This window comes from Pelophylax lessonae, assembly GCF_965119305.1.
Source record: "Pelophylax lessonae genome assembly, chromosome: 2".
In the NCBI taxonomy this organism is placed as follows: Eukaryota; Metazoa; Chordata; class Amphibia; order Anura; family Ranidae; genus Pelophylax; species Pelophylax lessonae.
Genome location: NC_138769.1, coordinates 588,501,304 through 588,528,695, shown reverse-complemented (window position 1 = coordinate 588,528,695; position 27,392 = coordinate 588,501,304). Strand labels below are relative to the sequence as shown.

The following is a 27,392-nucleotide window of genomic DNA, read 5'->3' as shown; positions in this document are numbered from 1 at the left end:
ATACTGGAAACAGATCATTCACCTGATTAAAACTATAACAAACAATTCTATGTTGCTGGATGCAGCGACTTGTCTATTACATGTGAACACCCTTTCATACAAGATGTATAAGCATTCCCTGGTCAGACACCTGCTGAACGCAGCTAAGGCCATTATTCCTCTTTATTGGAACTCTCAATCCACTCCTTCAATTAAGGAATGGGCAGACAAAGTAAAACTGATACATGAAATGGAAGAAATTGTTGCTATCAAAAAAGAAAATTGCACAGCTTTTCATGAAATCTGGAGACCCTGGATAGCATTCACGTTATCCGCCAACTATACAAGGCTTATTACTCGTTAGTCGACTGACCTGCGGTCAGACTCCACCTACTGACTTGATCTGAGTCCACTCATCTCCTTTGTGTACTCCCCCCCCAATTTTCCTTATACCCCCTTCCCCTTTCTTACTCTCTCCTTTTTCTTTTTCTTTCCTTTCCTTTCTATTCTGTCTATCTTTTCTTATCTTGGGCCTAGGCCCTTGGTATGGGCCATCTGGTCCATACCCCATTGTATTTTATGATTTCTTCGATGTACATCTAGGTTTATACAAGTTGCACATTTATGTGCCATATTTTTGTACCGCGTTTATTGGATGTATGTCATTTCACTACTGTTATATGGCGCTTTACTTGATATGCAATTTTATTGTTATTTTTGTACTTTTTCATTTGACTTCAATAAAGCACCTTATTGGAAAAAAAAAAAAAAGAACTAGAAAGACCTCTATCCTTCAATACCTTGCTTTCAACAGCCATGCCGTTAAAGCCAGCGACTGTAAAGCAGGATGGAAGATCGGCCCTTGAGACAGCAGATCTTCCCTGAGAGGAAGTCTCCAAGGAGCATCAGCGACCAACCTTACCAGATCTGCGTGCCAAGATCGGCGAGGCTAGTCTGGGGCCACCAGAATGACTGGAATCCCTCCCACCTCTATTCTGCGCAGAAGCTTTGGCAGGAGTTTCAGCGGAGGGAACGCATAGATCAGCCGATACTGACCCCAAGGAGCCACCAGTGCGTCTGTGGCGTCGGCCAGAGGATCCCTCAACCTGGCTACAAACCTCTGAACCTTCTTTTTGAGTCGAGAAGCAAACAGGTCGACATTGAGTGTCCCCCACCAGACACACAGGAGGTAAAACACCCCTGGGTGCAGGGACCACTCCCCCTGATTCAACACCTGATGACTCAGGTAATCCGCCTGCCAGTTTTTCACACCTGGTATGTGCACTGCCGAAAGGGCTGGAACAAATTTTTTGTGCCTATTCCAGGATCTCGGACACTTTCCGGGCCGCCAAGACACACTTGGTGCCCCCATGATGACTGATGTAAGCCACGGCCGTGGCATTGTCTGATTGAATCTAAACTGGACAACCCTGTAAACGAGTTTTCCAGTGACTCAGGCAAAGCTTTATCGCTCTGAGTTCCAGAACATTGATCGGAAGTCTGGACTCTTCTACTGTCCAGGACCCCTGGACGCAGAGCTTCCTAAGCACTCCTCCCCAGCTGGACAGGCTGTCATCTGTGGTTACCACAGACCAATACACTGGAAGGAAGGGCTTGCCCTGGCATAGTGCTAATGAGTGAAGCCACCATAATAGGGCAGTCCTTGTGTTGTGACTCAACCGAATAATAGTGTCAAAGGACTTTGGATCTTTGTTCAATTTGACAAGAATCTCAGGCCCAGATAATCCAGTCTTAAGGATGGTATTAGGGCATATTTTTTAAAATTGATGTTCCAACCGAACTCTTGCAGAGTCCGTACAGTAATTGTCAAGTCGCCCAACAGGGCTGAATGTGAGTCTGCTCTTAATAGGAGATCGTCCAGGTACCCTAGTACCGTAATTCCTCTTTGTCGCAGTAATGCCAACACCGGAGCCAACACTTTGGTGAAAACCCTGGGGGCGGAGGCGAGACCAAAGGGTAACGCCAAAAATTGATAATGCTCTTCTCCTACAGCGAAGCAAAGGAAACGCTGGTGTCCAGCGTAAATAGGGATGTGTATATATGCATCCTTGGTATGGAGGCCAAAAAGTCTCCTTGGTGTAGAGATGCAACTAACATGCGAATGGACTCATTTGAAACCTATGTACCCGAACAAAGCGGTTCAGAGCCTTGAGGTCCAGGATTGGACGTACTTTTTCTTCTTTCCTGGGCACAGTAAACAGGTTTAAATAGAACCCTGAAAGCGTTCCCGAGAAGGAACCGGTACAATCATCCCTTGGGACAGCAGATCTTGTACCGCCTCTCTTATATCCCTTACCTGGTCTGGAGATAGGCGTAGATTGGACGGGAAGAACCTGTCCGATGGTCGAGACCAGAATTCAATCTTGTAATCTGTGATCAGATCAGTTCGTGGACCCATTTGTCCTGAATCAAGGAAGTCCATGGTTTCCGGAAAAAAGCAAAGACGTCCCCCCACCCCAGAAAGGGGTGAGGGTGTCCCTTCATGCAGACGAGGATTTGTCAGCAGATCCAGATTGGCCTGTTCTTGGCTTACCCGACCATGTCTTCTTGAAACCTCCAGAACATCTAAATGGCTTAGCTTCATTCTCCTGTGACCTGGAGGTACGAAAGAATACCTACTGTATGAGCAGTAAATGAAGGCCCCCGTTTATTACGTGGTGCCTTGCCCTTGGTGGATTGGGGTAGAAGAGTACTCTTCCCACCCGTAAGGCCTTTGATCAACTCATCCAGGAAGGATCCAAACAACCTGTCCCCCATAAAGGTAAGGGCAGAAAAAGCCTATTTGGAAGCCTGGTCCGCAGACCAGCTTTTCAGCCACACCATGCGTCTAATAGCAATCTCCACCGCAGAAACTCTGGCTACCAATAGAGCCGCACCCAGCGACACATCACATACAGTATATACAGAAGGGCTTAAACCATTTGGTCCATTAGCTCTATCAGGCCTGGTGAGAGCTGCCCTGTTTCCAATCACCTTTTAGCAACTTTGCCCATTTTGTGATGGTCTGTGACACCAGAGTGATCACAAAGACCGGTTTCAGTATTGAGTCAGCTAACACATGCAAATGGGGGGACAGAGGCCCCCGGCAGCTGCTGACCAGCACTGTGTCTGGCCAGCTGTCATGCTGAGCGGCGGGGGGGGGGGATGCTCCCTGTAGTGCAGTGGACTGAAGCAGCCATCGCTACCGATTGCTCCTGTGTCCACTGACAGTTCAGCTGATCGCATAGTGAACCAAGCGTTTACTATGTGTCAGACTGAACAGTTTATGAATGAATAAGGAGTCTCTAAACAGACTCCTTATTCATTCATGTAAAGTGCTGCAGAGAAAGGGACTTTCTCTGTCTCAAAAAAAGGGATATGGGGGTCTGTTAAGACCTCTGATATCTCATCAAAGACCCCACCCTCCCCCTCAAAAAAATATATATATATAATTGTAAAAAAACAAAGTAAAAAATAAATAAAAAATAAAACATGGAGCGGTCTCTGTCAAGCAGATCCGCCTGCTCAGCGAGGGATCTCTCTGCTGATCCCCGCTGAGAAGGTGGATGACAGGTCCACCTCTGCTCCGCTGATGCAGAACGGACACAGCCCACTCTTCTCTATGGTGCGGTCAGATAGAAACGGGCCACCTGTCAATTTCCATCCAATCTGATCTGCTAGATGGATGGGGAATGGGATCCCCATCTGTCTTTTTTTAGTGGACTGGACCGGATCGGATCAGATGCAGGCGGGTTTAAATGGACACGTCCGTATACATCAGCCTCTCCATAGAAAACAATGGGTGGTCTGATAAGGCCTGCTTGAAAAGCAGACAGGCAGACCCGATCGGTCTGCTTGTGTGAAAGGGGCCTAAGGCCTTGTTTACGCCGTGCATACACAGCGTACCTTTACAGGGATGCACAGGTGTTCCGTACATCCCTGTGCAGGCAGTCCCATTGATGTAATTTGGGATGTAGCAACTGCACGAACTGAGCCATCGCTCCCAATTTGACATCCATGTAGGTCCGCGTGCGTGTCCCTGAGCACACACTGTCTGCGTTCGGGGTCATGTACCCACACCCACACGGCTGTCAGATTGAGAACAGCAGCTATGCCTGTGCAGCTGTTGCATCCCAATTGACATAAATAGGACTGCCTGTACAGGGATGCACGGAACACCTGTGCATCCCTGTGCGGGTAAACATCCTCCATGGGCATACACTTTTGTATGCCACATGTGAATGATGCTTTAGTAGTATTCAGCAGGAATTTTGCAAGTTATGTTGTGTTTATGTGCACTATTAATGATTTTAGTGTATTTTTAGTGAAAATAGCGATATGATGAACATTTGCGCAATTATTGCGGGGCCCAAAAAATCTGTCGCACATTTTTTATTCCACAAGTCATGTGCTTTCAGAAAATGTCTGGTTTGAGGGCCAGTTCACACTGGTGCGATGCCAGACATCGCATGTGATTGCATTCAAACTGCGTGGCTGAATTTGCATTGCACTTGGACCAAACTCGTGCAGAACCCTTTTTTTTTGTCCGCACCAGAATCAGAACGCATTCAATTCGATTCCTTTCTGAAATAGGAAATCACAATTCCTTTCCGAAATCACAGTTCGCACTGCAATCTGCAAATCGATCTGGGGGTGTCATTAACTTTGTATTGACACCCGCAGCAGTGGACAGAACTGCCAGCGATTCAGGTGCGATGTGGGAACCCGCACTGGATTTGCAGGGTTTCCCGCATCGCACCAGTGTGAACCGAGCCTGAGGAGACTTTTCAAATTCTGAAAACTGTAAGTGAAAAAATGGTTACCTCTGGATTTTTAGAGTAAATTGTTTTTATTTACAGTTTTGCATACATTCAGTTTTCACCATTTCACAAAAAGGTGCAATTTAAAATGTACAATTGTTTGTTATTTATTAACTCAATACAGTTTTAACTTTTATATTTAGTAGGAATTTTGTACATTTTGCCATGTATGAATCCACTAATAATGTGTATTTTTAGCAAAAATATTGGTTTGATAAACATTTGCGCAAATATCGCAGTGCCTTAAAAATCAGTAACATCTTCTTTTTATTCTACTGGCCATGTGCTTTCAGAAAATGTGTGGTTCGGGGGAGTCTTTTATAAACTCTGAAAGCTGTAAGTGAAAAACGAAAACCAGATTTTTATAGAATTTTTGGCTCACGTCTGATTTTTACTATTTCTCAAAAAGGCGCAATTTAAAATGTGCAAATATTTGTTATTTATTACCTCAATACAGGTTAAGCTTTTATATTTAGTAGGAATTTAGCATAAATTTTGTGAAATTTCCTGTGTTTGTATCTGCTAATAGTTAATTTAGAGAATTTGTAGCGAATATATAGTTTTGATAAACATTTGCACAAATATCGCAGGGCGTTAAAATCAGTAGGACCTTCTTTTTTTTCTACAGGTCATGTGCTTTCAGAAAATATATGGTTTGGGGGTCTAAACCAGTTCTGGACCAGAAGGATTTGCCCCCTTAAAGACCATTTATTGCGATTCAGTACTGCGTTACTTTAACGAACAATTGAGCGCTCCTGCGACGCTGTATCCAAATAAAAAGTATGTCCTTTCTTTCCCACAAATAGAGCTTTGTTTTGGTGGTATTTGATCACCTGTATATTTTTTATTTTTTGCGCTATAAACAAAAAAAGAGCGACAGTTCTGAAAAAAACAATAATTATCACATTCTGCTATATACAGTTGTGCTCATAAGTTTACATACCCTGGCAGAATTTATGATTTCTTGGCCATTTTTCCGAGAATATTAATGACACAAATGTTTCTTTCACTCATGGTTAGTGTTTTGGCTGAAGCCATTTATTATCAATCAACTGTGTTTACTCTTTTTAAATCACAATGACAACAAAAACTACCCAAATGACCCTGATCAAAAGTTTACATTCCCTGGTGATTTGGCCTGATAACATGCACACAAGTGGACAAAAAGGGTTTGAATGTCTATTAAAGGTAACCATCCTCACCTGTGATCTGTTCGCTTGTAACTAGTGTGTGTATATAAAAGGTTAATGAGTTTCTGGACTCCTACAGACCCTTGCATCTTTCATCCAGTGCTGCACTGACGTTTCTGGATTCTGAGTCATGGGGAAAGCAAAAGAATTGTCAAAGGATCTGCGGGAAAAAAGGTAGTTGAACTGTACAAAACAGGAAAGGGATATAAAAATATATCCAAGGAATTGAGAATGCCAATCAGCAGTGTTCAAACTAATCAAGAAGTGGAAAATGAGGGATTCTGTTGAAACCAAACCACGGTCAGGTAGACCAACTAAAATTTCAGCCACATCTGCCAGGAAAATTGTTCGGATGCAAAGAAAAACCCACAAATAACTTCAGGTGAAATACAGGACTCTCTGAAAACATGTGGTGTTGCTGTTTCAAGATGCACAATAAGGAGGCACTTGAAGAAAGATGGGCTGCAGGATCGAGTCGCCAGAAGAAAGCAATTATTACGCAAATGCCACAAAGTATCCCACTTACCATACACCAAACAGCACAGAGACAAGCCTCAAACCTTCTGGCACAAAGTTATTTGGAGTGATCAGACCAAAATTTAGCTTTTTGGAAACAACCATAAATGCTACATTTGGATAGGAGTCAGCAAGGCCTATGATGAAAGGTACACTGTTCCTACCATGAAACACTGAGGTGGATCGCTGATGTTTTGGGGATGTGTGAGCTATAAAGGCACAGGAAATTTGATCAGAATTGATGGCAAGATGAATGCAGTATGTTATGAAAAAATACTGGAGGAAAATTTGCATTCATCAGCCTGGAAGCTGCGCATGGGACGTACTTGGACATTCCAACATGGCAATGATCCTAAACACAAGGCAAAGTCGAACTGTCATTGGCTACAGCAGAATAAAGTGAAGGTTCTGGAGTGGCCATCTCAGTCTCCTGACCTCAATATCATTGACCCACTCTGGGGAGATCTCAAACGTGCAGTTCATGCAAGATAGCCCAAGAATTTACAGGAACCGGAGGCTTTTTGCCAGGAAGAATGGGCAGCTTAACCATCTGAGAAAATAAAGAGCCTCATCCCCAAATACCGCAAAAGACTTCAAGTTGTCATTGATGTTAAAGGGGGCAATACACGGTATTAAGAACTGGGGTATCTAAACTTTTGATCAGGGTAATTTGGGTAGTTTCTGTTGTCATTATGATTTAAAAAGAGTAAACACAGTTGATTGAAAATAAATGGCTTCAGCCAAACACTAACCATGAGAGAAAGAAAAGTTTTTGTGTTATCATTCATATTCTCTGAAAAGGGTATGTAAACTTATGAGCACAACTGTAACATTCCCCAAAAAAAAATTAAAAATCAAAATTTTTCATCCTTATAGGCCAATTTGTATTCTGCTACATATTTTTGCTAAACAGAAAAAATAAATCGCAATAAGCGTATTTTGATTGGTTTGCGCAAAAGTTACCGCGTCTACAATCTAGGGGAAAGATTGATTTCATTTTTACTAGTAATGGTGATGATCTGCGATTGTTAGCAGAATTGCAACATTGCGGCAGACAGATGGAACCCCAACTGACATTTTTTACACTTTTGAGGGGACCAGTGACATTACTACAGTAATCAGTTCTAAAAATATGCACTGTTACTGTAATAATGACACTGGCAGGGAAGGGGTTAACACAGTGATCATCAAAGGGTTAATTGTGAGCCTAGGGGAGTGTTTTCTAACTGTGGGGGGAGGGACTTGTGAAATGATCATAGAGGCCTGTGCTGCTATATAGAAGGATCACAGGTGCTCTGTGACCATTTCAGAGAGAACAAGGGTCAGCTGTGTTTTTCAACAGCTAACTGTCCTCTCTCAGTGGGGAGCGATCGCGGGTGTCCGGCGGCAATCACGGCCGCCAGCCCTGTGGACCGGCATTCCTGCTGCCTAGTGAGGATGGGAACCCATACGTCGATTCCTGCAGCCGAGCCAGCCTGCCGCAGTATATATGAGGCGGGCGGCAACCGCTTAAACAAACTCTCAATGCTTTAAGGGGACAATATAAACCTCTAGACTTTTTTAGAAATTTGGATATTTCCATTTTTGCATATGTTCGAATTTTCACCATTTTGCAAAAAGGTGCAGTCTAAAATTTACAAATAGTGGTTATTTATTAACTCAATACAGGTGAGCTTTTATATTTAGCAGGAAGTTTGTAAAATGTGCTGTGTTTTTATCTGCTAATAATGATTTTAGTGTATTTTTAGTAAAAATATTGTTTTGAGAAACATTTGCCCAAATATTGTGTCCCAAAAATCAGTAGCACCTACTGGTCGTGCTTTCAGAAAATATATGGTTTGGGGGATCTTTAACAAACTCTGAAAGCTGTAAGGGAAAAATAAAGTAGAGGAAAAATTGCAAAAATGGCCTGGCCAGCTAAGTTTAAAAGTGGAGCACAGGGCCTGGCTGTGAAAGGATTAAATGTTCATGAGTTATATTATCAAACGTCACATGCCTAGGGTGGGCGGACAGGTTAGAATATAATGTTCTAATTTATCAGGTAGATACATCAAGCACATAATGTCACTTTTTTTTTTTTTTTTAAAGCAAAAACCTCTATAGTTAAAGCTCACCTTGGGTGGTCAGTACAGGCAAAGAGAAGAGGGGACTGGTTACAGTAGTGAATTCCAGAAGAGGATAAGACTAATATGCAACAGTGCATCTCACACACCAACTACCTTGGAGAAAAAGATACAAACAATTGCAGTAGTCACAGGTTATATCCATAGAGGGATGTGTACAGCATAGTTATCAATGTTCTGGGGAGTTTCATCTCACCTGACAGTAAGGAGGAGCTATCTCAGGGCTACAGCAGCAGAGGGGACTGGCTCACAGCCCACCCCATTTATATGGGGCTCCTGCCCGGAGCCTATAATGGCGTGTGATGTCGCTGGGCCCGGCCCCATAGTGCGCATTCAAAGACACAGACATTTTTTTAGGGGAGAGCCAAGATAGTGGATTTAACTAAAATATAGCTTGATAGTAAAAAAAAAAAAAGGTTTATAAGAATTAACCTCATTTAACCCAGGGGGCTCGATCCATAAGGTCTCACGCTGAAGTATACATTTGTCCCAGTTTCCTCCCCTGGGCTCTTGTATAATGACTTCAAGGACAAAGGACAACACCATTTCTGTATGGTATTTAAGATGAAGACCTATATGTCTAGTGACTGGAGTGATAACTTTTCCACTGCCTAAGTAATATCTATGGTCACCAATCCTTTGTCTGAGCGTTTGTTTAGTCTTGCTGACGTAAAAAGCTCCACATCGGCAAGTCATGATGTACACAACCCTCTGAGTTAAACAATTCGAAAAAGTACTTGATTTGTGCCACTGCCCATTGGGTAGTCTGATGCCTGGACCTTCATGAACTCACGGGCAATGAGCGCAGTTACCACATCGGTAAGTTCCACGCGGTAAGGATTGTAATTCTTTTTGTGCGGTGTATAGTGACTAGATGTCAACTGTTGCCTGAGTTTAGTCGCACATCGAAAGAGGAGTTCAGGGGTCTGTTTAACATATTTAGAAATGGTGTAATTGTTCTGTCTCAGCATCGATTGTACCTGTGACCTTCTTGTAGACCCAGTCTGAAAGTGTGTGCAGCAGGTTGAATGATGACTTTAACAGATAGTTTTCTCAATGAATAAAGACTCCAGAGGTGTTCTCCAATGCTTCTTTATGCTTCAAGTTAGCAAAGGCATAAACATAGAGGCTTTTCCATAGATAAATTTCCAATAAAGTTACACAGCTTCCACACTCTGCAGTCTCCTCATAACAACTAAACAAAATGGGAGTTACAGCAGGAAATGGAGGTGGGAGCAACCAACTAGCCGGAAACAGCAGGGGTGCAAGGAAGATTCCAATAACATAGCATAACATAACATGTAATAACAACTGCTAGACAGTTAAAGCTGCGTGGCAGCACACTCCCCGCCTGGTATCGTGAGATACCACTACACAATTATTTTCCATAAACATACAATTAAAATTGCATACAGTAGAATGCTATGTAGCCCTCCAGTCTAAGCTAACTATACTAGAGGTCTAAGTGACTCCTTCACATAACACTGAATCAGAATTTTTGGAAGCAGGCACAATTAGGACTGTCTCAGTGACTGGTCTCAGGAAGGTTTTTGGGCTCCTGTCCTTTACAATCCTGACTTCCACACTTCGGACCTTTCCATCATCACTAGCAATGGCCTTTGTAATAACTCCAACTGGCCACTGGATCCGGTGAGTTTGCTTGTCTTTCATCTTCTCTTGTTTCTGTAACTCTTCTACATACGCATCATAAATTTCCCACTGGTTTGCAGTGGCGGAGAAGGTGGCCCTTGGAGGTGGCTCTGTCTGAGAAGCTCGCTCCCGCAGGGGGTTGTTAATGCTCTGGGACGCTCTCTCGCTATAATTGAACTGGTTGGTCAGTTTTCTCTCCTTCTTGTTCCTGGATGGTATTTCCTCACCTTCTGTCCATTCTTCACTAGCCTGAGCGTTAGACTTCCCATCTGTATCTTTGTCTCCCGGCTCTGTGGAGTCGTTGGTCTGAGTCTCTTCAATGACTCCCAACTTCACCCTCTGTCGCTTCGCTTCATCAGAATCTTTGTGTAACATGTTTCCTTCCAGGGAGAAGTGTACGGCCAGCTGGTCCACTATGCTAATGGGTTTGTAGGCCCGTTCCTTAAAACTGTACCTCACAATGTTCTGGGGGGCATGAGGGTTGTTTGCAGTCAGGATACGAGTGAATTCCTCCTTAAGTTCAGCCTCGCTGAGTTCCAGCTGGTCCGGAGGCTTAACCAGAGTCTTGGCCTGCATCCATTTATCAGCTCCATCCCCCATATCTGTGGAGTCATCTTCATCCTCCAAATTTCTTCTTGAGCAGATATTGGAACTCAATGCTACAACTTCAGGCCGGATTTCCGTATCAGTATCTGGATCCTCCAGGTGGAAATCGATATCTTCATCTGAGTTTGTAGAAGACTGGTCCATTAAAAACTTGGGTCCTGAAAACCAGATGGTTTGTGTGAGGACAACTGCTGGCACTGACCTAGTAGCAATGTCTGCGGGATTCAAACCGGTCGGGACATAGTTCCATTGTTCAGGTCTACTGTTTTTCCTTATTCGTTCTACTCTGTTGGCCACATACACATAGAACCTTCTCACACTGTTGCATATATAACCAAGCACTAACTTGCTGTCAGTGTAGTACTTAATCTGATCAATTTCAATGTCCATTTCATTTTGCAGGAATTCTGCGACTTCAACCGCTAGGATCGCACCACACAATTCTAATCTTGGGATAGTGTGAGCAGGTTTTGGAGCTAACTTGGCTCTTCCTAGTAGAAACCCGACATGGGGTCTCCCGGACGGATCTATGATCTTGAGATAAGCCACAGCCGCTATGGCTTCGGTAGATGCATCACAAAAGATGTGAATCTCTTTCCTCAGACTTCTTGAAACTGAAGTGGGTGAATAGCAGCGTGGGATATTAAGTTCTTCCAGTACCTTCAAGGAGTTTCTCCAGTTCTCCCATTTAGGCAGTAGGTCTACTGGCAGAGGGGCATCCCAATCTGTCACTCTCTCAGTAAGCTGACGAAGTATGGATCTCCCTTGGATGGTAACTGGAGTCACAAAGCCTAGGGGATCGTAAAGGCTGTTAACAGTTGACAAGACTGCATGTCTGGTGAATGGCTTCTTAGCGTCAGAGACCTGAAAGGTGAATGTGTCTGAAGTTACATTCCAGAGAAGACCGAGACTTCTTTGCATGGGCAGGGAATCTACTCCCAAGTCCAAATTCTTCAAATCCTTAGCGTGATCTTCTGGATTGAAAGCCCTCATTACTTCGCTGCTATTAGATGCAATCTTATGAAGCCTCACGTTAGCAGTCAACAGGAGCTGTTGGGTCCTTTTTATCAAATTGACGGCTTCTTCAGGTGTTGAGAAGGATTTCAGGCCATCGTCTACATAAAAATCTCTCTCAACGAATTGCCTGGTGTCAGATCTGAATTCCCTTTCACCTTCCTGCGCTGTTTTTCTCAGTCCATAAGTTGCCACGGCAGGAGATGGACTATTTCCAAAGACATGGAGTCTCATGCTATAATCTATTACCTGATCATTAATGTCATTGTTGCGGTGCCACAAGAACCTGAGATAATTTCTGTGTTCCTCTTTGACTATGAAACAGTGGAACATCTGTTGCACGTCAGCTGTCACGGCAATTGGTTCCTTCCTGAACCGCATCAACACTCCTATAAGGTTGTTCATTTGATTTGGACCAGTTAGAAGAACGTTATTTAAAGAGGTTCCCTGGAACTGAGTGCTTGAGTCAAAGACTATTCTGATTTGCCCCGGTTTACGAGGATGGTAGACTCCAAAGGATTGAAGGTACCAGCATTCTTCACCTTTCTTAAGGTCTGGTGCTGGCTCAGCGTGATGGTTATCTAAAATTTTCTGCATGAATGCTAGAAAGTGCTCTTGCATCTCAGGTTTGTTACGGAGAGTTTTCCTAAGTGCAGCAAATCTGGTTAAAGCTTGTTCTCGATTGTTAGGGAGAGTAAGCCTTGGTACTCAGAAGGGTAATGGAGCTACCCAACTGTTGGAATTGTCCTTGAAGAACTCTTCATCCATAATCTTGACGAACTCCTTGTCTTCGACTGAAGGGGCAATCTTGTTGTCATCACAAGTAGTCTTGTACACTGAATCACCAAAATCCTTTTGAGAAGTGAGCTTGCAGTTAATGCTTTGGAGTGCTTGATATGGAACTTCGTTTTTAAAATCAAGTCTTTCCTTTACATAATAGTGCAATGGACATTTCATCAATCGATAGGTAACATTAGATTTGTAGGAAGCTACATCCAAGAGCTTGTGAGATTGATCTAAACAGACTTCTCCTATTATCACCCATCCAAGATCAAAGTTTCTGGGCCTGAGGAGCATCATCTGGACCGTTACATAACTCTCTTATTTTATGAACTCTAGGAATGTCTCTCCCTAGTAGAATCAAAATCTTAACATCCTTGTTAAGTGGTGGAATGTAGTTAGCAATCAGGCTCAAATGAGGGTGATGACGTGCAACCTCTGGTGTGGGGATTTCTTCTCTGTTGTTAGGTAGCTGATCACATTCGATTAGAGTTGGAAGAGGAAACTCTGTGCCCTCATATTCTGATGCAACTATGAAGCCATGGGCTCTTCTTCCAGAAGTATTGACCTTTCCTGCACATGTCTGCAAGGTATAAGACCAGGTCTCTCCTTGAATGTTGAATAGGTCAAAGAATTCTGTACTGGCCAATGAGCGATTGCTCTGATCATCGAGTATGGCATACATTTTTATGGAATTTTGTGGACATCCTTCAGGAAAAACCCTTACAAGACATATCTTGCTACAAGACTTGCTATGAAGCCCTTCTCCACATACCACTGTACACCTTGTGGTTACGGGGTTGGCATATTGCTCAGTTCTCTCCCCGCCATCATCTAATGTAGTCTTGGGGTTGCTGCCGGGTGAAGGTTTCCTTTTGAACAGGTCTGAATGAAGAGCGTCCACATGTTTGGCACTGTTGCAGAGAGAACATCTGATGGCGATCTTACAGTCTCTAGCTAAATGATCGGAGGATGCACAACACTTAAAACAGATATTATGCTCTTTGTGAAATGACTTGCGTTCTTCAATAGGCTTGTCCTTAAATGCACGACATTTGGAGAGAGAGTGTGGCGCATTATGAATAGGACACTGTTGATTAAGATTGCTTGCTTTGATGTCTGTAGCTAAGACGTTGGATGCTATCGCGGTCTTCCTCAATAGGATGCCTTAAATCCTTGAATTTGCTGTTGGTGGCAATATCCCTTGAAGTACTTAAAGGAATGGTGGTTGTATCTGGATAGAAGAAGCTTGGGTTATTCTTGGATCTTGCAACCTTCCGCACGAACTCTGCTAAATAGGAAAAGGGAGGGAAGGAAACATGATGTTCATACTTATACTTTGATCCTACACTAGTCCACTTTCCCTGAAGATAACTAGGCAACTTTGCTACAATAGAATTTACGCCCTGAGCAGTGTCTAAATAGCTAAGACCTGGTAAACTAGGATCTAACTTAGCAATTTCAAGTTCATGAAGGAGGTCACCTAACTCTCTAAGCTTACTGTATGATTGTCCTTAACAGAGATCTTAGGAAAGTCGTTTAGTCTCTGGAATAAGGCAGATTCAATGACTTCGGGGCTCCCATAGTCTTGTTCTAGACGTTCCCAGGCAGCATCAAGGCCTGCTTTAAAGTTATAGATGTAGACAGATTTAAGTCTCTTTACTTGTTCTGAAGATTGACGCCCCAACCACTTTATTAGTAAGTCAAGTTCTGCTTGAGGTTCAATGTCCAAGTTCTTGGTTACCGCCTTAAATGTAGATCTCCAACTCCTGTAGTTCTCTGGGCGGTCATCAAATCTAGACAGTCCAGTTGTAATCAACTCTCGTCGAATCATATACTTGCTGAACTCTGCAATGTCAGTGCTCTCAGTTTTTATAGCCACAGGGGGTACTGATGGTGCGCCGTCTTGGACCATGGTTGGTATATGATGTTGGCTGGTAGGTAGAGAGAAAGGTGTTGCAGATGGGTTTAATCTAGGTAAGGGTCTGTCGTCTGAAGGTCTCTGAGCATTGAAGTTAAAGAGAGCTGTATCAAAGGGGGTAAAGAGTTCATTCTGTAGTCTTCTGCTGTGCCCTTGTAATCTCTATGCACATAGAGTTGTGGTGGCACATGAGCTGCGTAGGTTGATTCACTTGATTTTGTGACGTGCGGTAGTTGTGGAGGGTCTCTGTTAGTAGGTGTGTCTAGTTGACCAGCTTGCTTTGGCGACCCATTGCCTTCTGATCCACTTTCTGGATGATTATGAGAAGAATCTCCAACTGTAGGTGGGACTGTATTGTCATGGTTCTGAGTTAAGACAAACTGTAGGGTCCTTTCAACAGGGTCTTGACAAGCAGCCAAGCTGGTACAAGCTGCTCCTTCTTCTTCCAATAGGGCTTGTTCCAAGACAGACAAACTCTGCTAAAGCTACTTCCTTTTCTCTATTCTTCTGAAGAATTTCTAGCTGAGCCTCTGTTTCTGCTTGTATTCTTGCTTGAATGCGTTTAGCTTCTGCTTCCTTGCATTTAGCTTCTGCCTTGAAGGCTGCTTCTTTTTCAGAGCAGGCGGCTTGAACCTGGGCTACTGCAACCTTTTGGCGAGCTTTGAGTATTTGGTCGCTCAGTATTGACCTTATAGAGCAGGACCGTAATGACTTAGAAGAAGATTTATGATATGAGTAGGCAGACCTAGAAGATTTTCCTGAGTGTCTGGAAGAAGCAGATTTACAGGATGTAGTTTCATGTAGATGTGCTAATTTACCTTCTATCTATGCCTTTGCTTCAAGATATGTGCTATGCCTCTGCTGGTCAGTAGAATTAAAGTCCTTTAATTCCAATGCAGCTTCCTCTATGTTGGAATGTGACAATAGGGAATAGTACTTCTCAGAAAGTCTTTTATAATTCTCAAATGCCTTCTTAACCCTTGAGAGAGCAGTGTTCAATTGCTCAGAATTGTTGCTAGTTTCATTAGTGGCTGTTATACAACTTAAAGTCTTTTCCCATAATGCAGTCAGGTTACTAGATGTTTCTTCCTTACTTGCTTCATAAACCTCCCTTGCCTTCAAGGATGGATGAGGGGCTCTGAGAGGACGAGGAGAATGAAGTAAGGAGTCTGCTTTATCTTGACTAAATGCAGGTAACTCTGTGAGATCTCTGTCAGACATAATAAGTACTGTATTTTTGGTGTCTTGTTAGAAATCTGCCAGAGCTCAGCTCTGTAAGTAGTGACTTCTGTTAGTAAGCAGGCTGAGCTGAGGAGCTGGGTATTTGTTGTTACAATAGCTAGCTAGTGCTGCAACTGGTTCAGACTGGATAGCTCATCTCAGAAGGCTGTAACAGTAATGAAGCATTCAGTAGGTGGCTGGTTTCATATGCAGAGTAATGCTTCTGGTGACACACAGGCAAGTGTTTACTCACGTTTCTGAAGCTGCAGATACCTGTGATGGATGCTTCTGTAAATTTACTTTCTGGAGCTGCACAGATAACCATGTGATGGATTCTTGGAAATTTACTGTTCTGTCTCAGCATCGATTGTACCTGTGACCTTCTTGTAGACCCAGTCTGAAAGTGTGTGCAGCAGGTTGAATGATGACTTTAACAGATAGTTTACTCAATGAATAAAGACTCCAGAGGTGTTCTCCAATGCTTCTTTATGCTTCAAGTTAGCAAAGGCATAAACATAGAGGCTTTTCCATAGATAAATTTCCAATGAAGTTACACAGCTTCCACACTCTGCAGTCTCCTCATAACAACTAAACAAAATGGGAGTTACAGCAGGAAATGGAGGTGGGAGCAACCAACTACCCGGAAACAGCAGGGGTGCAAGGAAGATACCAATAACATAGCATAACATAACATGTTATAACAACTGCTAGACAGTTAAAGCTGCGTGGCAGCACAGTAATCATCCATAAGAAAATGCCAATTTGTTGCAAATATTGATCGCAATTGTGATTCATTTGATGAGTATCTTGTAACAATACCCACAGTTTGATTGCGCTGTTTGGAGGGAGTACCATACAGAAGAAAGGTTCTTAATCTATATTTGGCTCTATTATAGGAATGTCTCAAGAGGGTCTGTGAGCATCCCAGTGCGAAAAGTCTTTGTTGTAATAGATCTGTCTGTTTTTTAAAATCTAAATCAGAGGTACAAATTCTCCGTAACCGTATATATTGGGCATAGGGGATACTTCTGACTAGTGATCTGGGATGTAGGCTGCTAACATGAAGTAAAGAATTGCCCACACTGGGCTTGCAATTAAGGTCCGTTTGGATGTATCCATCAAATCCAATTGTTTAAATCTAAGAAAGAAACCTGTACCTTACTAACAGTATGGGTACATTTCAGATTATATTAGTTGAAGTTGTTCCAAAAATAGGCCAAGTTCCCTCTCTGAGCCAGTCCATATGACCAATAGGTCATCTATGTAACACAACCAGTATAAAATACATTTGAGAATACTTCCCTCTCCCAACCACCTAGATATAAATTTGCGTATTACAATGCACAAGTGCCTATGGCTCCCCCCTGGATTTGAAGAAAGAGCTGGTCCATAAACACAAAGTCGTTTTTGGTCAAAATAAAAGTAAATATGTTCAAAACAAACTGGTTCAGTGACCATAATGATCTATGTTGCTCCGTGAGAAAAGACCTGATCATCAGGATGCCCCATTCATGTGGGATACTAGAATATAAGGACATATAAAGCCTGTTTCAATTTGGGACATAAACCCGCCCAAGAGGTACCAAGAAGATACAGTGTGTTAAATTGATTAACAACTTTTTAACATAATAACTTCAGGCTAGTTGTCAGTTCAGTTCTTCAGTTTAACTGAGCGTTTGGGGGACACAGCTGGCTCAAGGTATTGTGCTTCTGTGTGTGAGACGGAGCCTTTGTAACTCATGTTGACGCAGGCAGATAATGACTGAGTGATAATCAAGCAGGTGTAACGCTCCTGCGTTTCATGTATGGTGTGGATTTTCAGCTGCAGAAATATTCCACTTCAGTAGTCATGTAAAAGAGTTGCTGAGATACCATTCCCAACCTCAATGACTCATCATATGTGGAAGGTCTTAATTCAGCTAGTAAATACACACACCTGGTTCCTAGAGTGACTTTATGTATGTAGTAACACAGTGATGAAGATTTAAGAGACAGGTTGAGTGGAGGTGGTAGGTGACAGACACTTGAAGGTAAGACAGTAGCAGATGGATGCAGGTAGGTTTAGCAATCATGTATGGTAGCAGATGACAGAGTAGCAGGTGGACATACAAGAGAGATCAACCCAGTGCAGGAATAAGTAGCAGTAGTCTTAAGAGCTAGCAATCTAGATATGCAGATGTGATAAATAGTCTTTACTATGCAGAGCTAGATAGTGTAAGCTTAGTATAAGTTTATAGAGGGTTCCCCTGCGGGGTACTTAGCACTAATAGCAATACAGCCGAAGGTTGGTTCAGGAGGAGCGGATGATCCGGAAGCGGGATGCAGGGATCAGCGCAGCGAGGTTCCGTCAGCGAGGTATGCTTGCAAGCACGAAAGCTTCAAGCCAAGTTAGCATCCAGGTAAGGGTGTTTGAACGAACACATGTGAGTGAGAACCGGCGATTTAAATAGCCATCTAGTCCGGCGCTGAGTGATGACAGCTTCAGTCTTAAAGGTGTATGCGCACCTTTCCAAAAGAGAATGGTGGGGCGCATACACTTGTGAAAAGAGTAATTTAGGGTACCAAAGGTACCGGAACATTACAATACCCCCCCCTTAAGGCCGGCTCCTGAAGGCCTCTGGAGCTGGTTTGTCTGGGTATCTCGCATGAAAATTGCAGATTAATCTAGGGGCATGTATTTCAGAGGTGTTTAGCCAGGTGTCGTCTTGGGGCCCATAGTTCTTCCATCTAACCAAGTACTGAAGTCTTCTTCTGTAGATACGAGAATCCAGAATCTCTTTTATCTCGTATTCTTCTCCACCTTCAACTTGTACAGGAGGCGGAGGTGGAATATTAGGCCTTATTCCTTGGTCCGGAACATGGGGCTTCAGTAGCGACACATGGAAAATGGGATGGATTTTTAGGTCTATTGGCAATGTAAGCTGTACTGCAGCTTTTCCAATAAGTTTTTTGATTGGGAAAGGTCCCAAGAACAGAGGTCCAAGCTTTTTGCTAGGGATCTTCAGTCTTAAATTTTTTGTTGAGAGCCAAACGCGGTCCCCGATAGTGTACTGTGGAGAAGGTCTTCTGCGAAGATCATAGTACTTCTTTTGTTGACTGTGAGCGTGTGCAATGGTAGTATTTAATAAACCCAGAGAATCCTTTATTTGGGTAAGATAGTCTGAGGCTACTGGGTTGTTTGAAGGAAGGATGCGTGGTGGAAGAATAGAGGGATGAAACCCATAGTTCAAGTAGAACGGACTCTGCTTGGTTGTACTGTGGGTTGCGTTGTTGTAGGCAAATTCTGCCAGAGGGAGAAGATCCACCCAATCATCCTGTTGGTAAGCAGTGTAACAACGTAAATACTGCTCGATGCATTGGTTGACTCTTTCAGTCTGTCCGTTGGTCTGCGGATGGTAAGGAGAAGTGAGCTTCCGCTCGATCCGTAGTATGTGACATAGTTCTTGCCAGAACTTAGAAATAAATTGGGATCCACGGTCAGACAGAAGAGTTTTTGGGATACCATGTAATCTAAAGACATGTTTCATCAGGAGTTCTGCCGTTTGTTTGGACGAAGGTAGTCTGCGAATAGCAATGAAATGTGCCATCTTTGTCAGATGGTCCACTGACACCAAGATGGTATTAAATCCTTTGGAAAGAGGCAATTCTACGATGAAGTCCAAGGACAAAACTTCCCATGGAGTTTGGGGTATTGGTAGACTGCATAGTAGACCGGATGGTCTCGTAGTGTCAATTTTGGACCTGGCACAGACATTGCATGAAGAGATGAATTTTTGTATAGATGTTTTCATGTCAGGCCACCAGAATTGCCGGGAAATCAAATTAAGAGTCTTTGTCATACCCATATGTCCTGCCATAGGCACATCATGAGATAATTCCAAGATCTTGGTGCGTAGGGTAGGTGGTATGTAAAGTTTGTCGTTGTAGTAGAGGAAGCCTTCTGCATCAGTATTTAGTTGTGGTGGGGGTGAATCCAAACTTATACCATGCAAAACCTCTTCCTTCAAGGAACGGACAACTCCAATAATGCGTTTGTGAGGTATTATAGGAACGGAAGGGATTTCAAAGTAGTTTTCTTCAGTTAGTCGTGATAGTGCATCCGCCTTTTTGTTCTTATCTGCAGGTGTGTAAGTCACTAGGAAGTTAAACCTTAGAAAGAATAGTGACCATCGTACCTGTCGGTGCGAGAGAGTTTTGCTAGTCTGAAGATATTGGAGGTTTTTATGGTCCGTGTATATAATTATTGGTAATTGGGTGCCTTCGAGTAAATGTCGCCAATTCTCCAGAGCCAATTTTTTAGCAAGCAGTTCCTTTTCACCCACGGGGTAATTTATCTCGGGACTGCTTAGGGATTTAGAAAAAAAGGCGACTGGATGAAGTGGTGAAGTGTGGGTTGGTCGTTGGGAGAGTATTGCTCCTACTGCCATGTTTGACGCATCTACCTATAGAATGTATTGGAGGGATGGGTCTGGATGGCGTAATATGGGAGCGGAAGTAAACCTTGTCTTTAACAAGTGAAAAGCTTTATTGGCTTCTTCTGACCATTTGAATGGTTTTTTTATGCTAGTGAGCTGTGTGAGGGGTCTCACAATAGCAGAAAAGTTTTTAATGAACTTCCTGTAGAAATTTGAAAATCCCAGGAATCGCTGTAGCGCCTTGCGTGTGGTTGGTGTAGGCCAATCCTGAATGCAGGATATTTTACTCATGTCCATCTCGATTCCTGTTTTGGATATGATGTAGCCTAGAAAGAGTACCTCGTCTTTATGAAACAAGCATTTCTTCAGTTTCACATAAAGGTTATGTGCAAGCAATCTCGATAGTACAAGTCTTACATGTCTTATGTGTTCAGACAGGGTCCGTGAATATATAAGTATATCGTCCAGATATACCACAACACAGACATCTAGTAAGTCTTTAAAAATATCGTTTATAAATCGTTGGAAAACTGCAGGGGCGTTGCATAGCCCGAATGGCATCACAAGATATTCGAACAATCCGTATCTGGTTCTGAATGCAGTCTTCCACTCGTGTCCATCACGGATTCGAATGAGATTGTATGCTCCTTTCAGGTCCAATTTTGAAAAATAGGTAGCTCCACGCACCTGCTCAATGAGCTCAGGGATAAGCGGTAGAGGATAGCGATCTTTTATTGTGATAGCATTCAATTTCCTGTAGTCGATGATAGGTCTGAGACTTGAGTCCTTATTGCGAACAAAAAAGAGTCCTGCTGCTGTGGAAGAAGTGGAAGGTCTAATAAAACCTTTTTCCAAATTCTCATCCAAATAGGTTTTGAGATGGGAAAGTTCATCCTGTGAAAGAGGATAAACATGACCGAACGGCAATTTGCTATTTGGGAGTAGATCAATGCTACAATCATAGTCTCGATGAGGAGGTAATGCTTGAGCATTTTTCTCAAGAAAAACCTCAGAAAGATCCTGATAACATAGTGGTGCAATCTCATCTGTCACCATAGACAGAATCTTCCCGGAAGACGGGTGGTTACACGTATCCTGGCAATAGCAAGAGAGGAAGGCCAAGGACCGTTCCTTCCAATCTATGGTTGGTTGGTGTGTGTGTAACCAGGGAAGTCCCAACACAATGGGAAAGTGGGGTGAAGGTATTAAATCGAAGGTAGTAGTCTCCCTATGAGACTCGTTAATAGTGACTAGAAGTGCTTGTGTCTGATCGGTGATCGGACCAGAGGATAACGGAACACCGGTAATAAGACTTACTGAGACAGGTTTAAGTTTAGAAATAATAGGAATTTTATTTGAAGCAGCAAAACATATATCAATATAATTTCCACAAGATCCTGTGTCAATCATGGCCTTAGTAGTAATCCTGTTCTGGTCCCACTGTAATGTCAAACAAACAAAAATGTAAGGGTTAGTGAATGAAGTTGTCAATCCCCCTAGGAGGACATGTGAACACTCACCCTTCTTTTTGTTGACTAGGGGACAGACATTTATCTTGTGATCCGGGGATGCACAGTACAAGCAGAGATTTTCATATCATCTTTTGGCTTTTTCCATAGTTGATAGCGGTGGGCGTATGGTTCCTACCTCCATAGGAACGGGGTTAACGGCCGGAATCCGAGAGGAAACGGATAATGGCATTCCCATTTTCTCAGCCTTTCTTTCTCGTAGTCTTCTATCTATGGTAATACTGAGTTGTATTAATGCATCCAGGGTTTTTGGTAGATCCGCTCGGGCGAGCTCGTCCTTAACGGCTTCTGATAGGCCAAGCCTAAATTGGGTTTTCAGAGATGCATCATTCCATTCAGAATCAAGGGTCCATCTCTTGAATTCCGCGACAAAGTCTTCTACAGGCCTCCTTCCTTGTTTCAAGGATCTTAATTGAAGATCGGCAGTACTCTGCCTATTGGGGTCATCATATAGGCTAGTGAGTTCTGCTAGGAACAAGGCATAGGAGTTGAGAAGCTGGTCGTTTTTCTCAAAAAGAGAGTCTGCCCAGGCTCCAGGATCGCCTGTTAGGTAAGAAATAATAGTACAAACCTTAATGTGATCAGTAAGGTAGGTACAAGGTTTTAGCAAAAAAAGTAACTCACGTGCTTTTTTAAATTCGCGAAATTTTTTGCGATCGCCTGTAAATACCAAAGGGGGATTTATCTTGGGTTCAGGGGACTGAGCAGAGGTAAGTTGTGTCAGTCTAATTACCTGCTGCGACAGAGCCTGATTGTCTTCTTTTAATTCAGCAAGTGCGTGTATTAACGCAGTTACTTGCTGTTTTAATTGTGTCACCTGAGTGGTTATTTCTGCTGAATCCATTTGTGGGTTCGTTCAATCTGTAACGCTCCTGCGTTTCATGTATGGTGTGGATTTTCAGCTGCAGAAATATTCCACTTCAGTAGTCATGTAAGAGAGTTGCTGAGATACCATTCCCAACCTCAATGACTCATCATATGTGGAAGGTCTTAATTCAGCTAGTAAATACACACACTCAACAAGCTGGTTCCTAGAGTGACTTTATGTATGTAGTAACACAGTGATGAAGATTTAAGAGACAGGTTGAGTGGAGGTGGTAGGTGACAGACACTTGAAGGTAAGACAGTAGCAGATGGATGCAGGTAGGTTTAGCAATCATGTATGGTAGCAGATGACAGAGTAGCAGGTGGACATACAAGAGAGATCAACCCAGTGCAGGAATAAGTAGCAGTAGTCTTAAGAGCTAGCAATCTAGATATGCAGATGTGATAAATAGTCTTTACTATGCAGAGCTAGATAGTGTAAGCTTAGTATAAGTTTATAGAGGGTTCCCCTGCGGGGTACTTAGCACTAATAGCAATACAGCCGAAGGTTGGTTCAGGAGGAGCGGATGATCCGGAAGCGGGATGCAGGGATCAGCGCAGCGAGGTTCCGTCAGCGAGGTATGCTTGCAAGCACGAAAGCTTCAAGCCAAGTTAGCATCCAGGTAAGGGTGTTTGAACGAACACATGTGAGTGAGAACCGGCGATTTAAATAGCCATCTAGTCCGGCGCTGAGTGATGACAGCTTCAGTCTTAAAGGTGTATGCGCACCTTTCCAAAAGAGAATGGTGGGGCGCATACACTTGTGAAAAGAGTAATTTAGGGTACCAAAGGTACCGGAACATTACAGCAGGATCTGTGTGCTGTAATATGAAACCAGGCAGCCTGGGCTTAGGTAATGAGGCTTACCGGTGCTGCTCTCTTGTTCTTCCTTGCACTGAGGGCAGTAAATCTTTTCTGCATCAGTACTGTCACTCAGAAATCTTGTAATTAGGCTGTAAACCCCATTTTTCTACTGTTCTGACTCAACTACAAGACCATAAACTTTATCTCCAGCAACATATAGAGTGTTGTGGAATTTTCCTCAGGTACAAAATACCTGTTACCTGTTAGTCAGTGATACCAAATCAGACAATATGTAATTACATATATAATGAGATCAGAATAAGACCCAAAATAATTAAATCAAAATGACCCGATTTATTACAGTGTGTTGGAGTTGGACTATATGACGTATAAACGTAGGTTGTATTAACATCTGACATATACATTATTGTCCAATCAGGATTAGCAATTCATTATGGTAAGCATAGGGTAAATCTATATTGCGATTTTCTGTCATCAGGGAATTTTATGTAATGTTCATCAAGGAATTTTCCGGGGACATTTGATTCAGATATAAATTGTTCTGCGGTCAAGATGTCCAGATGGAGTTCCTCTTTATGAGATATAGGGACTTTTTGGAAGTGCGGACATATCTCAGCTTATATATATTTTTAGCTTTTGAAAGCTCGTGATACATGTAAGAGAATCATAAAGAGACAAAAGGTTAATTTCTTGAAAGACATTTTGTATACAATCAGACATTTTGTATACGAGCAGACATTTTGTATACAAATCAGACATCTTTTCCACCTCAAGAGCTTATACGACCTGGTGTTCTATTTATCCCTTGCACCTATTCAGACAGTTTAACTTGACGAATAAACTCACATGTTAAGGAAGTCAGACGAGGAAAGCCTTTTGAATGTTCCGTTTAATGGAGGATACTCATAGGTAGAAAAACATGGTAAACAAGGTAAGCCACGTGGAAAGATGTCTGCACCATGACAGGAAACAGAAGAATGATTCCAGAGAGAAGCAAGAGAAGGGGATATACACAAGTATGGTGAGAGAAAGAGTTTAGCTTGGACAGTAGAATACAGCTTATAGACACAGAGCAATGATAAACCAAATAGTGTAACACAACATGAATGTTCTAAAAGCTATTGTAGATGTTTCAATGGCTTTTGAATTATTTATATATGAAGCATATATGCAGTTTGTGCTAAAATATTACATTTTATGTTTCATAGCTATAGGATGAAACTGCAGTTCTTCACACAATGCATTTACTATCCTAACATTCAATTATCTGAATTTTCCGGTGCCTTCAGGTTAAATAACTAATCATATGATATATTTTGAGAAATTCCAGTTCCATTTGCACTCTTAAGCTATTGTTCCTGTAGCAGCCAAGGAGACACTGAAATGTTCTGTGAAAAACCAGTTCAAATATTAAGCCCTGCATTGAATCTGCTCTACCACTTGGGAAAAGCCTACATACATTTTCACTATGTAAAATTAGAAAAGATTATAGCTTACAAGTTTTATCAGGGAACTGGCACATTTTAGAGGGGGGAAGTTCAGAGAAAATGAATTTTTTTTTTAAATGTTTATATAACCAGAGGCTTAAAGAAAACCATGTTTCCTTGTAACATGCAATTTAAATTCTAGAGGTATTCTAGGTCAAACTTTTAGTCAAACTCAAAGTTTGTGATTTCAAGTTCTCCAGCAGTAATGTAATCTTCAAATCATGTATATTGTAGTCTCTAAAGCAGAAATAGCAAAGGGGTGCTACTTATTTTGCTTAATGAAAGGAAAATAGTTAAAAGCAATAGCAAATGAACTAGTGTCACTTAAAGCGGAGTTCCGGCCTCGGGGGTCAATTTTAGCTAAAAATACCCCCGGGACATTTAGGGCTAGTACATTCCATAATGGATAGCCTCTGAACTGTCCCGGGTAGCACTTACCTGTAAGAAGAAATACTTACCTTGAAAAGTTCTTCTCCAGCGCTGCCATCTCAGGTGTGGGCAGCTGAAGCCACAGCATCCCTCTTCGTGTCCTCTTCCGTGACGTTGGAGTCCCACAATGCACTGCACCGGCCCCGCTCATCACTTCCGGTGCAGGCGCGGCATCCCTGCACAGCTTCTGGGCAGGCCAGGTGCAGCCGTGCAGACGCATTGACTCCTGGGAGCAATGACGTTTTGCTCCCAGGAGTCATCGTAAACCGGAAGTGACGGTGCGGGCCGCGGCTGCAGAGGGAGGAAGTGGAAGCAAGGTAAGTATATTTTCTTCTATAATAAGGTAAGTGACCAAAAAAAAAAAATTGCTAGTATCCATTTCTTTTGCAGGTTGCACTCAGCAAGCGGATGGCCCAAAATCGATTTTTTCGATTTTGAGGCCGGAACTCCGCTTCAAGGGGGGGATCAGATTAAAGCATACACAACAATTTGACCAATAATAGAAACCACCCTGTCTACATTTAGACCCAAACAAACACTGGAAAAATACACTCTGCTAATAATGTAAAAATAAAAAAAAAGTTTTATAATAGTTTTTTGAGATAATATATTACAGTGTCTATTACTTCTTTGTTTCTTAAACTGTAAATGATCGGGTTCATCATTGGAATGACCATTGTGTAGAATACAGACACCACTTTATTTTGACTGACAGAATAGTTGTTAGCTGGGCGGAGATACATGAAGAAAACCGTTCCGTAAAATAGGGCAACACACAGAAGATGGGAAGTACATGTGGAAAAGGCTTTGTGCTTCCCTTCTGATGTGCGGATATTCATTATAGTAAAAAATATGTAGAAGTATGATAATAAAATGACCATAACTGAAAGGAGCCCAAGGCAGGAAACTACACCAAATATAACTGTCTTACTGGTATAAGTATCAGAACAAGAAAGTTCCATCAGTGGTGGAATGTCACAGTAGAAGTGGTTGATGATGTTAGGTCCGCAAAAATTCAAAATAAATGTGGAAGATGTGTGTACTCCTCCTGTGCATAAACCACCAAAGTAAACAATAAGCATTAACATTATACATCTTCCCTTGTTCATTATAAGGGCATATAGTAGAGGATGGCATATTGCCACATAGCGGTCATAGGCCATTGCAGACAAAATATAACATTCAGTGCTGGCAAACACAGCAAAAAAGTACAGCTGAACCACACAGCCAGTATATGAGATAAATATTTCACGATGTTTGGAAAACAAAGCATACAATGTTTTTGGCATAACTACGGTAGAATAACAAAGATCGGAAAAAGACAAGTTGCTAAGTAAGAAATACATAGGGGTGTGCAGACTATTTATGATCACAATGATGAAAATTATTGTGCTGTTGCCAAACACAGTAATAAGATATATGAGCAAGAACAAAATGGATAGGTAATGTTGCAGTGTTGGATCTCTAGTGATACCCATGAGTATAAACTCACTGACTTTGGACTGGTTAATGGGAGCCATGAGCTGGATGGTTTTAATCAAACCTGTACAGGAATAAACAAAGATAAATGTCACTATTTGACAATTGGAACACTACAGAAAATATGAAATGGATTATGCTAAACTAAAACGGTTTGTGATATACTGTATATATGATTCATTCAACCAGTTATTTACTATATACAGTATCTCAAAAAAGTGAGTACACCCTTCACATTTTTGTAAATATTTTATTATACCTTTTCATGTGACAACATTTAAGAAATTACACTATGCTACAATGTAAAGTAGTGACTGTACACAGCTTGTATAACAGTGTAAATTTGCTGTCCCCTCAAAATAACTCAATACACAGCCATTCATGTCTAAACCGCTGGCAAAAGTGAGTACACCCCTAAGTGAAAATGTCCAAATTGTGCCCAAAGTGTCAATATTTTGTGTGGCCACCATTATTTTCCAGCACTGCCTTAACCCTCTTGGGCATGGAGTTCACCAGAGCTTCACAGGTTGAAACTGGAGTCCTC

General features: G+C 42.3%; 2 protein-coding genes across 2 annotated transcripts; both read right to left on the bottom strand.

Moving 5' to 3' along the window:
- Window positions 1-5,117: 5,117 nt before the first annotated feature.
- Window positions 5,118-12,231, bottom strand: LOC309548197 (uncharacterized protein; the record flags this gene model as incomplete). Its single annotated transcript, XM_082248152.1, has 3 exons — window positions 5,118-5,133; window positions 11,021-11,403; window positions 11,881-12,231. 3 exons carry the CDS (start codon window positions 12,229-12,231, stop codon window positions 5,118-5,120), a joined length of 750 nt encoding a protein of 249 aa, XP_082104278.1.
- A 13,722-nt stretch (window positions 12,232-25,953) lies between these two features.
- On the bottom strand, window positions 25,954-26,889 carry LOC309548467 (olfactory receptor 5AR1-like; the record flags this gene model as incomplete). The annotated part of the gene is made up of 1 exon (XM_082248413.1): window positions 25,954-26,889. The coding sequence occupies one exon, from the start codon at window positions 26,887-26,889 to the stop codon at window positions 25,954-25,956; it is 936 nt and encodes a 311-aa protein (XP_082104539.1).
- Window positions 26,890-27,392: the final 503 nt, after the last annotated feature.